The 13,876-nt window shown below is 39.2% G+C and overlaps 1 protein-coding gene across 8 annotated transcripts in view; it reads left to right on the top strand.

The window, feature by feature from the left end:
* The window catches only part of Adgrv1 (adhesion G protein-coupled receptor V1), a 538,324-nt gene that overhangs the window by 250,815 nt on the left and 273,633 nt on the right, over window positions 1-13,876 (top strand). For all 8 annotated transcript variants that reach the window (XR_001780748.2, XM_017315364.1, XM_017315363.1 and 5 more), the window contains 2 exons: window positions 197-357; window positions 8,295-8,395. Coding sequence is in view for 7 of the 8 variants with exons in the window: in XM_017315364.1 (XP_017170853.1) it covers window positions 197-357; window positions 8,295-8,395 (262 nt within the window). In the remaining variant the exon portion in view is untranslated. The remainder of the gene's footprint in view (window positions 1-196; window positions 358-8,294; window positions 8,396-13,876) is intronic.

Raw genomic sequence — 13,876 nt, 5'->3', positions numbered from 1 at the left:
TAAAGGTGTCTTGGTGGAATCTGTTGGGTCATGTCCTGAACAAGATGTTCTTTCCAGTGTTTCTTCTGGAAAATGTAGTCTGCTCAAGTCTTGAGGAAAGAACATTTAATTTCAGCTAGTTATTTTTCCTTTTAAAACAATCCTAACATCTTTGAAATATTATTGAAAGATCAGTGACTATTGTGTTTTGTTCTAGCTGGTTGTCTGACAGCCAGTTTTGCAAAGTGGTTGAAGATGCTTCGGACTATGTGGAATGTGCCTGTTCACACATGTCTGTGTATGCTGTCTACGCCCAGACTGACAACTCGTCGTCATACAATGAAGCTTTTTTCTCTGCTGGGTTGATATGCATCTCAGGTCAGTTGCAGCGTTTCCAAGTCATGCATTTTAAATCTATGTGAGAATGAACCTTTCCCATAGTTCTTTTGTGTATGTAATATATGAACGTACGGTAATGCAGCATTGTCCTGTTGTTTTAATCATTAATGAATACAACCAGCATTTACGGATGACTGCCTCTGTTAACTCATGAACAGTATGGGATGCAGTGTAAGCTAGAGGCAAGGTAATAGGAAAGGGAACTGTTCATGGTGTATTGTGCTTTAGAGCTCAGGCTCTACAGTTAGAACATTGGGATGACAGAAGTCAGTACATATAAAGATTTTGTGTTTCCATTAAAAGAGATAGTCTTCCCCATCAGTTGATTGGCAGTCTTCAACTTTAGAACTCTAAACATATCAAATCCTATGATAGAAATTATCTTCCACTCAACATATGTAGTCCCTCTTTTATTGAAGTCATAGGAACTTGGACTTTATTAATGTCTATCAAACTGTTTCCATACAACCTAACTATAGACATATTCCCCCATGCTGTGCAGTTGTGTGGAGAAGAATGACACATTCTTACACTACTTCAAGCCTTAGCTCCACTTTTGCGCTACCCAATTTTCCTTTGTAAAGTACCCCACACATTGTCTCTAGGAACAATATGCTATGCACATAACTTGGTATGGGATAATGACTAACCATAACTTTGCAGCCAGATTGCCTTAGTTCAAGCCCTGATGTGGTCATTGGCTAGTTGTAGGAACTGGAGTAAATTATTGATTTTATGAGTTGATATACCATAAAATTACTACCCTCAATGTACTTATGATTATAAGTCTGTGTGCATTTCAGGGTTGTAAGCAACTCACACACATCTGATATTTTGCTTTAGTGATGGTTTGTCTGTTATTGAGAGGGACTATCTTTCTAAATATAGTGTACCAATAATCTACCTAGTAAACTTTATTCATTAGAAAGCCTTTTTGGAGATCAAGTCAGTAACTAATTATTATTCCTGGCTTAATTGTTAAGTGTTTCCAGTATAATTTAATTTTACATAGTTATAACTTTCCTTATGGTATATGAATTTTGAGTCTTAGATTCCATTACAAAAATTAAAGAACCTCCTATTCATAATATTTTTCATAAAGGATGGATGACATTTCTTACACAATAAATCCTTCTAGGTGAATATAGTTCCAAAATTAGAGGGACTCTTGTACTTCAATAGTGGCATATTTTTAATCAACGAAACTTCATAGAATAGTGAAATAAATGCTTAACTATATTGTAATAAAAGTCTAAATATTATTTTACAAACAAATTGAAGTATTGCTGTTACCTCCAGGGATCTCCTGCTTTATAGAAACATTGAACATGAAAAGAGGTTTTGCCAGTTTCATGTAAACATGGCAGAGCATGAGTGTTTCCTAGGAGATCTGGTGGCCATGCTGCATTTTCTATCTTGGTGAAGAAAAGGAGACATTGACCTGTTCATGTGCTTGAGATCTTAAATGTCAGCATCCATACTGGTGCCTTTGACTTGAGATCAGGGTCAAGACACTGAAATTATGAATCTGTCTCCTCTTGTATTCAGGTGTTTGATAAGTAAGGCTTTAAAATTCTGTTTTTGCCACCATTTTCTCTTCATTAGAACCAATGCCCATTCCTTGATGGGCCTTCAGAAATTAGAAAAGACAACTTGTTGTTTCTTATATGCACATAAAGTGTAGTTTGGATCAAACCAAATGGAATGGCTCTAGTTTGGTAATAGTTAACTGGTTCTTTTCAGGTGTGCAATAATGCACACATTCACAGGAGCTGGCCTCCTTATCAGTTTTAGTCTCAATAAATTCTAGGATGTTTGGGCCAGGATGTCTTGCAGTTGGGCTTCCTCATCTAGAGCAGAAAGGTTAAAATGCTGACAGTTTGAGATGTGGGTGAAGTGGGAGAGAGGCTTAGAAACCCTCAATTTAGAGAGGTGAAATGGGGAGGACACACCTGGAAATTTCCAGGTTTGCCAAATACAAGAAAAGGAACTCAAGGCTACTCCTTCAAGTGAAAGAGATAAAAAGGAATATGCAACGATCAGGGGCTGTGTGCATTCTCTGGCTCTCCATGGAGACAACTTGGGAGAAGTGTAAATTAAGATGGTTTCAGGTAACAATGTCAGATTCCGATTTAATTACAGGTAAGACCAGTCAGGCTTCAGGTGCATGCGTGCTCCCTCCCCTCCTGGGTGACAGTTAGTCCAGATCCTCTTGGGTGTTTTTTTTTTTTTTTTTTTTTTTTTTTGTAGTTCTTAGAATGCTATCCCATGTAGATCACGGTCTAATTGGATTTTTCCTGGCTGCCTCTTTTAACAAAGTTCTATAATCTTATAACATTAACAAGATACTGCAACAGCCATTGTGTAGTTCTTTTCCACTTTAACTGACTGAGTGGACTCAGTGTGTCTGTAGTTTAGCACCCTGTGATGCCAGTGGATCTGAGCTGTTAGAGGCAGGCCTGATCTCATATTGGTGTCACTTGCTTTAACATATTTCACTAACTAAAGTGTCCTTGGTTAATTGGCTAAATATCCTAGCTACTTAAAATAGAATACTGTGTGTGAATGCCCACAAAATGTCAATTCCTTATTAAATAGTAATTTGTAAATGGCTAATATAAGTCTTATAGGTTAAGAAAGTAAATAAAAATTATGTGAAGATGACCATTCTTTTGTTCAATCTTGTATAGAACAGCAAAATTCTCAAGTTGTGCCTTTTTTTTCTCCTCTGAAAGCTGAAATGCTGATAAATTTTCAAGGTAACAAAAATGAACCAGCTCTGAAAATATTTCTGATAGTAACAGAAGTCATTATGAAGCAACTCAGAGTGCACACAAGGGGATAGGGATGGGGTGGCCAGAGAAACAGAACCCCAATAATTAAGAAGTTAAATCTGAACACAATTGCATTCACCTCAAAACTGTTTTCCTAAAGTGTTAGTTTTAAAATTTTGGTCAAATTCCTTTAGAAACATCAAGTTCAGATTTTCAGAAACCATTGTCTTGAGATACCTATTATGATTGTGGAGGAGTGTGCTATCAAAATAATTTCATTCAATTAAATGATGTCTTATCCCCAAGGAAAACACATAAAACTTTAAAAAGAAGAGTTTGACGGGATAAATCTAGATGAGAAAGAAGTCACTTAGTCCTAAAATGCTTGGCCCAGCCTTAGGTGATAGGTTTCTCTAGCAGTATCTGCAAAGGAGCTTTATTTGGCATGAGTTCGGCTGCACATGAGAGGAGACCCTGAAAGCATCTCACGTTGGCTTAGCTCCCAGAATGAACAATTAGGCCCCTTATGATGCCGAGACCCCGCTTCTTTGCCTTATTGATGCTGTGGAGACCCTGCCTCACCCCCTCACCTTACCTATGCTGCTGAGACCCTGCCTCACCCACTCACCTTGCCTATGCTGCAGAGAGACTCTGTCTTTTCTTGTTTTTCTGCTCTGTGTTCCTCACACAGCACTACTCTGCCTTTTTCTGGTGTGGTCTCAGATAGCTGTAGCATGTTTAGCATCAAACTGGCAGTGTCCAGGTGTGGCAAGGCAGAATCCACATTAAAAGGAATGGAAACTTTTATAAAAGTAACATAAAATGCTGCGCTGACATCTCTTTGACCAAACCATGTTCAGTGTACATTCATAAGCCAGTCACTTTCTGGAACAAGAGACAGACAAAATTAGACACAATCCCTGAGAGACCAGCCAGTGTCCATCTTGTTGAGTGTTGTTGGGCACAGCACCTGACGTCCAGTGCTCTCAATCTTATTTCTTGTTGGAAAAAAAAAGTAAGTAACTCACAAAGTGCTGCAGACCAGATGTAATTTATTCAATGTGTCAACTTTGTACATTCAAATCTTCTAAAATGCAATGTGTTCTTTCCTCACTCAGGAACAATTAACAGTTCTCTACAACAGGGTTTTCTGTGATGATTACAGGGTTTTACACTGTCTAATGTGTGATATACTGGCCATGGGTGGTCCTACATCCTTGAAGGATGACTGAATTTTAAATTCTATTTTATTTAACACATGAAAATTTCAGCTACTTCCTCAGGCGGGTAGCTCTTGTGCTCAGGTTGAGCTCCTTCATTACCAAGACTCTTCTCTCTCTGGCTAAAGCATCCCTCCCCTACCACGTGGAGTTGTGTGCTCCAAGGGGCTTCTTGCCGACATTTGTTCCCAATGGAGACCTTTTCAGGGTTAATTGTCTCTTGTTCTCATCTTTAGCTCATTAGTAGCACTAGTCAAAGTACATTGATGAAGGCAACACTTGAAGGATCAACTCAGTGGCATTAGTAACAAAATCATAGAATTACAGGTAGCAAGAGGCAGAAGGGTGAGAAATAAAGAAAGCCAGAGAGCCAACACTGACTTAAGATGACAGCTGTAAGCTGATCTCGTTAGGATTCATCTAGAGGAAGCAGGGATAGGGAGAGTGGTAGACAGATACCTGAAAATGCAATATTTATAAGTTTTTAAAAAATAATTGTAGAAAATGTACTAACATTTGTCATGCATGGGGCTAAATTAAAGTTTTTTTCCCATCTGTAAATACTGAACAATGATGTCTCCTGGCTCTGCCTACTCACATATAAACATATTTATATTCAAATAAATGTGTTCACATACTCCAAAATTGTATATACACATAAGCTCTTTGGTCAAGTCGGATAGCAACAAAGAACAGATCTCTGCTTCAGATCTGCATCCTAGCTAAATCCCGTGTCATCCATGTTATTCATTTGTGAACAGCCATGCTTGTTTTTACCGTCCCTCTTTCCAATGTGTAAAAAAAATCATTTGTGTCAATGGATTAAGAGAAGGCTCTTTCTCTTTTAGCCTAATCTATAATCCATATAGAGCTAGAAAACAAGAAATACTACTCAGCAAGCAGATTGTTCCTCTACAGAATTGCCAAGAAATAAAAATTTAAGACTGTCGGGTGCATATTTAGGTAATACATGAAGTTGTTATAGTTTGTTTTACTTCATTTTAGAAATTCTATCATTATACATTCTATGTTTATGACTTGAATATTTATATTAAGAATTTAAGCTAAGGAACTGCAATGAAAATATTCCTTTGTAAATGCTAAGTATATATACTAAATATAAGTACTCATTTTCCAAACTGAGGAAAAGTTACTTTCCTAAGTATATTAGTTTTAGTGCTTCAGATATTTGAATTCATATGTAGTGATTTAGAAACTCGGTAACTAAAATATTTATTTCTTTAAAGACTGAGTATTCTAGATCATGTCCAAAGCCAGATGGGCTTGCCTAGTTTAGAGCCTGGCTTGCTTAAGGTTCTCAGCAGAGGAGAATTCTTCATTGAAACAATAGACCAGTGTTCTAATCAGTTTCAGATTCTTGTCATAAAACCTAAAGCAACTTGGAGAGCAAAGCGTGGATTGCTACTTAGAGCTCACAGTCAACCATGAATGAAAGTCAGGGCAGGGGCTCAAGGAGAGAACCTGGAGGCAGGAACCGAGGCAGAGGCCATAGAGGCTATGGTTTCCTCGTTTGCTCCCTCCCTCCCTCCTGGCTGTTTTTTTTCCCCAATTTTTTATTAGATATTTTCTTCATTTACATTTCAAATGCTATCCCAAAAGTCCCCTATACCCTCCCCTCCCCCTGCTCCCCTACCCACCAACTCCCACTTCTTGGTCCTAGCGTTCCCCTATACTGGGGCATATAAAGTTTGCAAGACCAAGGGGCCTCTCTTCCCAATGATGGCCGACTAGGCCATCTTCTGCTACATATGCAGCTAGAGACACGAGCTCCAAGGGTACTAGTTAGTTCATATTGTTATTACACCTATAGGGTTGCAGACCCCTTCAGCTCCTTGGGTACTTTCTCCTCCTGGCTGTTTTGAATGACCCCCAGGAGCAGTACTCCTCATGGCAAGGCCCTCCCATATCAGTCTTTATTAAAAAAAAAATGCCCCCCACACTTGCTTATGGGCCAATCTGACAGAGGCATTTTCTCATTTAAGGTTCCCGCTTGCCCTTTGGCTTGTGCTAAAGTGAGATGAAAACCTAAGCAGCACACCTAGATAACTGCGAAACAGTATGCTAAGACGATCCAGCCCGCTTTCCTGTCTCTGGTTTTGAATCCTGAACTAGAACCAGGGGCCATGGTAGCATTTTAACGAAGCTTTGTATACACATCTGCTGTTTCTAAGATTGTCACACTTAATTGTACTAAATTTCTGAGACGGAACAGGAATATGAAGGGGAATTGATCACCAAATTAAGGAAAAATCACTTAATTCTTCTTATGAAGTACAGTGAGCAGGAAATGTGTATATTCCTCCCTTGGCTGGGACTCAGGCCTTCAATTGTTACCACTCACCTCAGGAAACTTGCAGGAGATACATATTTGTGATCATCTGGTTTATAATGAGAAGAAAAATGTGGTTAGCACTTGCTTTTAAGTCAGTATATCGTATACACACATAAGCATGCACCTGGAGGGACTTTAAGCGACTTGTGATTATCCTAGAGACAGAAAGGACACATTAATAAGTTGTGAGCACCAGGCCCAATAGTGGAGAAAGGAAAGCTGCCACACAAGGCATGTTTGCCCTGTCTGCAGGAACACATGCCCGCCTGTCCCAGAGTGTGATGGTGGTTGTTCTAAGAGTGGATTGATCCCGACTTCCTGGAGGAGTTTTTAGATGAAAAGCCTTCTTCCTCATTACAGGGAGTTTCTATTGCTCTCTTGAAATATAAAGAATAATTAAAATATTTTCTCCAAACTGATCTCTGAGAGGCATTTCTAAACAGAAACTAAAGTCAGAAGACCCCATGTAGGTATTTTGTAGATGCTTAATTCTTATTTTTTTCTAACATATGGTTTACTCTAAAAGATCACACTACAATTTCAGAGAATATTTCAGAGAACCAAATGTTAAATTATTGCATCGTCTCTTGTTTGTCAAAACAACATTGATATTAAATGAGGTAATATATGAAAACCACATGAGTAAGTAAGTGGCATATGTGTGCCAATATTTATAAGGCTTCAGTGATTCCTACACAAAATAAACTGACCCACAAAAATGTGTGGTTAGAAGGCCTGTGAACAAATAAATAATTACTATTTATTAAACTACTATCTGAAAAATTTAAGGCAGAAAATATCCACAAATAATCTGCCTTCAAGGTCCAGTACCATGGGGCTGTAATTCTAGCACTTGGGAGGCTGAAGAAGAAGGATTGCAATTTCAAGACTATATTAGACACACAGGCTTAAAGATGATAATGCCAGCTACAGTTCAAATCTTTATCCTTACTTTCATTGTGGAAGAAAGAAAAAAAAAAGTTCTGGTTTTGACATGCAGCGACACAGCGTTGGCTGAAAGTTCATAGCGAGCTCTGCTGGAATCATCTATCTGCTCTGCTAGCTGAAGATGAGTAGCTAGGAACTTCAGGATTTGGAGGACCATTCACGGTTTTATGCTCAAAAAAGTTCTAGTCACCTTTTTAAATATTTCTATTTACCCAAACCTTTCATTCTTAAAAAACAGAGTTTAAATTAGGATGAAAGGCATTAAAAAAAAAAAAACCAAACAACAACAAAAAAAACAGTCAGGCTCACTTATAGCAACATAGAAAAATAAAGCGCTTATTAAAATTATTCATGCTGTTTATTTATGACTTCCCTTTTCCATGGCAGACAACATGTAAATAATTGGAAAATTAAAGTTTATCACTTGGGTTAACTGATGAATATGAAGAAGATATATTTCATGCAAAAATGGGATATGCTGAAATTCCAACATAATCGTTCCCAGAGCTCTGCGGTATAGGCTGGGCTTTTGTGCTTAACTCTCCCAGAGATTTTTTTTCTTCTGTACACATAATCTTTCTCGGATTATGAAAACTCACATGGGCTCTTTGGTTTCCACAGGTCTTTGCTTGGCTGTTGTTTCACACATGTTCTGTGCCCGACACTCCATGTTTGCAGCTAAGCTTCTGACTCACATGATGGTGGCCAGCTTAGGAACCCAGGTAGGAGACAGATGACACTCATGGTTCTTCAGGACACGGCTGTGTCTCCTTTTCTGTGATCCTTTCTTTGTTTGTTTGTTTGTTTGTTTGTTTGTTTGTTTGTTGAGACAGGGTTTCTCTGTGTAGCCCTGGCTGTCCTGGAATTCACTCTGTAGATCAGGTTGGCCTCGAACTCAGAAATCCGCCTGCCTCTGCCTCCCGAGTGCTGGGATTAAAGGCGTGAGCCACCACGCCCGGCTTCTGTGACCCTTGAACTGAATGTCCATACATAGTTTTTCACAACTTAGTTGAAATTAGCTTACTTGCTTTGCACTTGAGCAATTTGGAGAAGAAGAGGAGCATACAAAAATAATAATATCAGGCCCAATACATGTATTTGAAAAAACTACTTTTTGAGATTATAATTACATCATTGCTGTTTCATTTCTTGTGTCCAAACTTTTCCACCATACTGCTCCTTGCTCTCTGTCAAATTTGTGGCCTTTATTTTCAGTAATTGTTTTCAGACTGACCATTTGCTATTAGATAGCCAATTGCTGTGATCTTCTCTGCGAAGACTATTTCTTGTGTTCTCAGTGTGTGTGTGTGTTTGCATATGTATGTATGTGTTTGTGTATGTTTTTGTGTGTTGCGTCTGTGTGTGTATGTATGTGTATGTGTGTTTATTTGTGTTTTTTGTGTTTGTTTGTGTGTGTGTGTGTGTGTGTGTGTGTGTGTGTGTGTGTGTACATGCACAGGTACATAAATGCTGTGGCATGATTGTGGAGCTCAGAGTCTAGTTTCCCTCCATTGGTTCACTCTTATCACCCAGAGGGATCCAGGAGTCCAGCTCAGGTCATCAGGGCTGCATACAAAGCACTTGCCCACCTTATGAACTAGTTGGCTGATTTCTTCTTCTTGCTCTCCTTTTTAAATTGAAAATATTTTTCAGTGTACTTGTTTTCATGGTTTCCCTCCCTCATCTTTTCTGAGATCCCCCCCCCCCAATTCTCTACCCTTCCCACTAAATATCTTCTTTTTATCTCTTTAGAAAACAAACAAGCAATAAGTAAATGAAGGAATACATACATACATATATACATGTAAAAGAAAAGAAAAAGAGAAACACACATGAAACCCTTGATAACACAACCTTGGAAACATAACATACAAGCAAAAGACCAGTTGATAAAATACTGCTGAAGCAAAGCTACATCAGACGAAGACTCCACGTAGATACCATGAGATTTGTTCTGTGTTGGTCTTCTACTCCTGGTCATGGGCCTACCTTTAAGTGTGGTTTGTAGCCCAGTGAGACTCCAATGGAGCAGGCTAAGTTTTCCTTTTCATGCGTTTGTCAGTAGGAGGTGACTTCTGTCCCCTCCCCCATTAGGTGCTGGAAGCATCTCTGCTTAGGTCCAGGGCAGACACTGTTCTTTTGTACTTTCCATCGCTTTGGCACTAAACACCTTCCCATTTCCTCTTCTGCACAGCTCTCTCAGCCAGGGGTGGAGGTAGGTTGGGAAGTGGAGGAAGTGTCTAATGAGGACGTCACAGTTAAGACTCAGTGTTCCACAGTCTCTCACTCTGTACATTGTCTACGTCTGGAGGAGGCTTCTCTGAGGATGGCTGAGTTAGACAGAGATTTATGGGCAGAGCAGAATGTCATCAGGAGTCATTTTATTGCTGCATTCCCAGATAGATGGCATTTGGTTTTGATCTAGATCCACGGCCTATCTAGTCCCCGATTCACAGTCACCTGTGCAGTGTGCCATGCGTTCAGAGTGACTGGAGCTGCTTGTGTGCATGGACTCGACTTGTGTGACTCCTTCATTGCACAGAGTTTCTTATCAAGCACATGCGTCCTTTGTTGAAGTACTAGAGGGGCTGAAATGGAAAAGTATCAGAAACAATGGCACTCTGTTGTGGTTTTTCTGTTCCAGGAATGAAAGTGTCCTTTAAATTTCATAACCTGTTTTTCAGAGGAAAATTAAGGACTGTATTCCAGATTATGTGTTCAAAGTACATGCAAACTGTAGACAGTAGCAGCTGTTTCCAAAAGGGGCTTGCACTGAATTTGGCAAGGTAATTTACATTACCTTAGGATGCCGTCGTGACTGTCTGGTCTTGCCTCTGCTTCTTGTAGGTAACACAGCAAAGAACCTGCCTCCCATAATTGGACTTTATTCGACTGTATCCACCACTCTGGTGGGTTGTTTTGGCAGTGGCATTAATACAGATTTAATTATGGCATCATGTTATTATAGATAATTCCTCAGCATGCTAGCAGACAAATTTGCTCATGTCTGGGGATGAGAAAGAAAGACCAGAATCTATATGTTAGAATATTGGCTTCTGGTTCACATTATGCTTAACATGGATTTTAAGAAAAATGATTAGTCAGGTGTGTACATTCCCAGTGTATTTTTAGAGTAGACAAAACAATATGGCATAAAATCATGTAAGGGATGATTTATGGTTAAAAAAATGTTTCAATAGCTTATTTTTACCCAATGTAATGGTTTAGTTATTTCACGTCAGAAGCCATACAGTTGGTAGAGTTTCCATAGGAAATATTCAATCTATTTACCAACTGCCTGGATATTTAAAAATACTAACTTAAAGTGAATGTTCTTCTCACTTGACTAGACAAGAGATTTTTAAAGATATATTTTATTTTTTAGCTCAGAGAGACTAAAGCGGCAAAGTATAGGGTCTGTTTGGGTCTACACCGGATCCTCTGTGTATAAGTTATGGCCGTTAGCTTAGTGTTTTTGTGGGACCCTAAGAGTGGGAGTGAGTGTGTCTCTGACTCTTTGGTCTGCTCCTGGGACTCTTTTCTTTCTATTGGCTTTCCTTGTCTAGCCTTGATAGAGGGCTTTTGACTTGTCTTACTGCTTCTTCTTTTGTCCTGTTTGGCTGTTTGTTGTCTGCAGTTTGGCTGTTGGAGACTTCCTCTTTTCTGAAGGGAAATAGAGTGGGGGATGTAGCTGGGAAGAAGGGAGGTGGGGGAGGCTGGAAGGAGTGAAGGGAGGGAAAAACCGTAGTAAGGGTGTATTGTAGAAGAATTTATTTTCAATTAAAAGATTTAATTTTGTTACTATGTCTGTATGGGGAGTGGGGGATATGCACATGAACTGTATAATGTAGCAGAGAGATGGTGGCATTGCACTCCGAGGACCTGAATTCATAGCTGTGGTGAGTCACCCAGCTTGGGTACTGAGAACCACTCGGCTGCTCTTGCAAGGGCAGCAAATGCCCTTGAATACTGAGCTGCCTCTCCTGCTCCAAAGTGAGGACTTTCCAAAAATGTCAGATTCTCCAAAACGAGAAATGGAAATGTTTACAGGAACACTGGCTTTTATTTACATTGACCAAACTTTAAAGTACTTATAGTATGAGTTGTAGAATTGTGTTATTGGGACCATTACAGTTCCAGACATGGATCTCCTATTTTTGGATCCTGCATCTTTGCTGAGTAGACATTATTAGAGTTTAAATTGCCTGGAGAAATGAAAAAACAAACAAACAAACAAACAAACAAACAAACAAGGGTTTGGGACCGTGGTTCTTTTTAAGGAGTAAAATGTCTCCACTTACCTATAGGGGTGACTTGTGAATATGGGGAAGACAGGCATGCCAAGATCTTTCCTTATCAAGACTTAGTTGATTGTCATGTTTGTGTGTGTGTGTGTGTGCGCGCATGTGCATGCATGCATATGTGTGTACATATGTGTCACAGAGAGATGGCTCTTCTGTAGCACAGGGTGCCCTGGACTTGCTATGTAGCTGAGGATGACCTCAAACTTCTACTCTTTCTGTCTCCATGTACAGCATACTGAGATTAGGGACTTGCGTCATCAGACTGGTTTAGACTATTATTTAGAATTCAGTAAACGTTGGGCTGTTTATCACGCCGCAACATTCAGGAATGTCATTGTACAATGTCTGCTTTTCAGGAATGATCCAGATTGCACACAACTCCTAAAAGACTTCCCCTTAGTCTGAGCCCTGTGCCATTTTAACTTTGAGGATGTTGCTGAAAATTGAGCCCAGGGCCTTGTGCATGCTAGGCAAACACGACCACCTGAGCCGTATCTCATCCCTTCATTTTGAAGGAGTATGGTACAATGTATTTGTAAATCATATTGTCAGGGAAATGTGCCTAAGTTTGCTTGTTCTCTAATTTTAGAAACATATAGAATATTGTATTACTAATTCACTACATATTTTATTATATTTATATTCTGAATAGGAGGTGGATACAAAAGAATTAATAGATGGTTCTTGTATTGAAGTTAGATGGGTAGGGATGTAGTCAGAGGGGAAAATATGATCAATACACATTTTTGGAAAAAAAAAATTTAGAAAAAAAGTGGCATTGACTACAATATACCAGCAGGTGGCAGTATAGGATTTTTCCCCACCCAAAACCAAAGTTAGTCTTGCAGAGTTGGAGTAAGGTTAAAAACTGAAGGATCCTTTCAAAGATTTCTTTGGCCTAGCTACAGAGTGTATAGCATAGCAAAAAAACATTTGTGAGTCTCTAGCTATGTTTTTTTTTTTTGTTCTTGTATTCAAAATTGCAGCGAACAAATTTGCAAATTAACACCCGAAAGCTTGTATCTACCTGTCCTTGGTAGAAATACCTTGTCCCACCCATCAGTTACTTTTAAATGCAGGGGCCATAGACGGTCCACCACGACATTTATGCTAAATAGTAACCTGCCTACTATTAATATAGAAAATTGTGCTTATTGAAATATCACAGACTTTTTGAGAAAAGGTTTATATTTTTAGCAGTATATTTCCCTCAGTGTCAAGTTGTGTTTTTTCTCATTTATCTGCAAGGAAACGCTTAAGCAGCAAGGTGTGAGAGCACTCTCTTCCAATGTGGTGGGAAACATAGCCAACAGCCTTTCATGCTGTTGCCAGATATTCCTGGGGAAAACATCTACTTCTATCTTTGGAACTTTTATCTTAGAGTCACATTGCCCTGTGTGCCCTGAGCGGGCTGGTGGCAGGAGGGACAAAGGGCATCTTTGCCAGGCGGGGTTCTCAATTCCAGAGCTTCTGTCGGGAAAAGCAACTCCCCAAATCTAAAAAAAGAACAGAAAGATAACCATGTTTGCTCAGATTAATAAATCTTGCCAACAGGAAAACACTTGATTTCTGTTTCTTTTTGTCTATGGCTTAACTTCATCTTCTGAAACTGAATAAAGATATCTGTCCAGAGACCCTTCATGTGCATGGCTGTGGCACAAGCTCTGTGAAGCCTCTCTACTGACTCACCATGGTCTATGTGACTAGCTCAGAAGTTGAAACACTTACGTGGTTTTATTTGGTTTTTACCTTATTTTTGTCAGCTAATGGATGTGCATGGATTTTAACTTCATCTTTCTCTTCTTCATGAAGGCGGAAGAGAATTTTATGTTAACTCTTAGGACTATTATCTAGAATTCAGTAAAAGTTGGGCTGTTTATCACGCCGCAACATTCAGGA

This window comes from Mus musculus, chromosome 13, assembly GCF_000001635.26.
Source record: "Mus musculus strain C57BL/6J chromosome 13, GRCm38.p6 C57BL/6J".
Taxonomy (NCBI): Eukaryota; Metazoa; Chordata; class Mammalia; order Rodentia; family Muridae; genus Mus; species Mus musculus.
The sequence above is the reverse complement of the archived record's forward strand: the minus strand, read 5'-3'. Positions and strand labels throughout refer to the sequence as shown.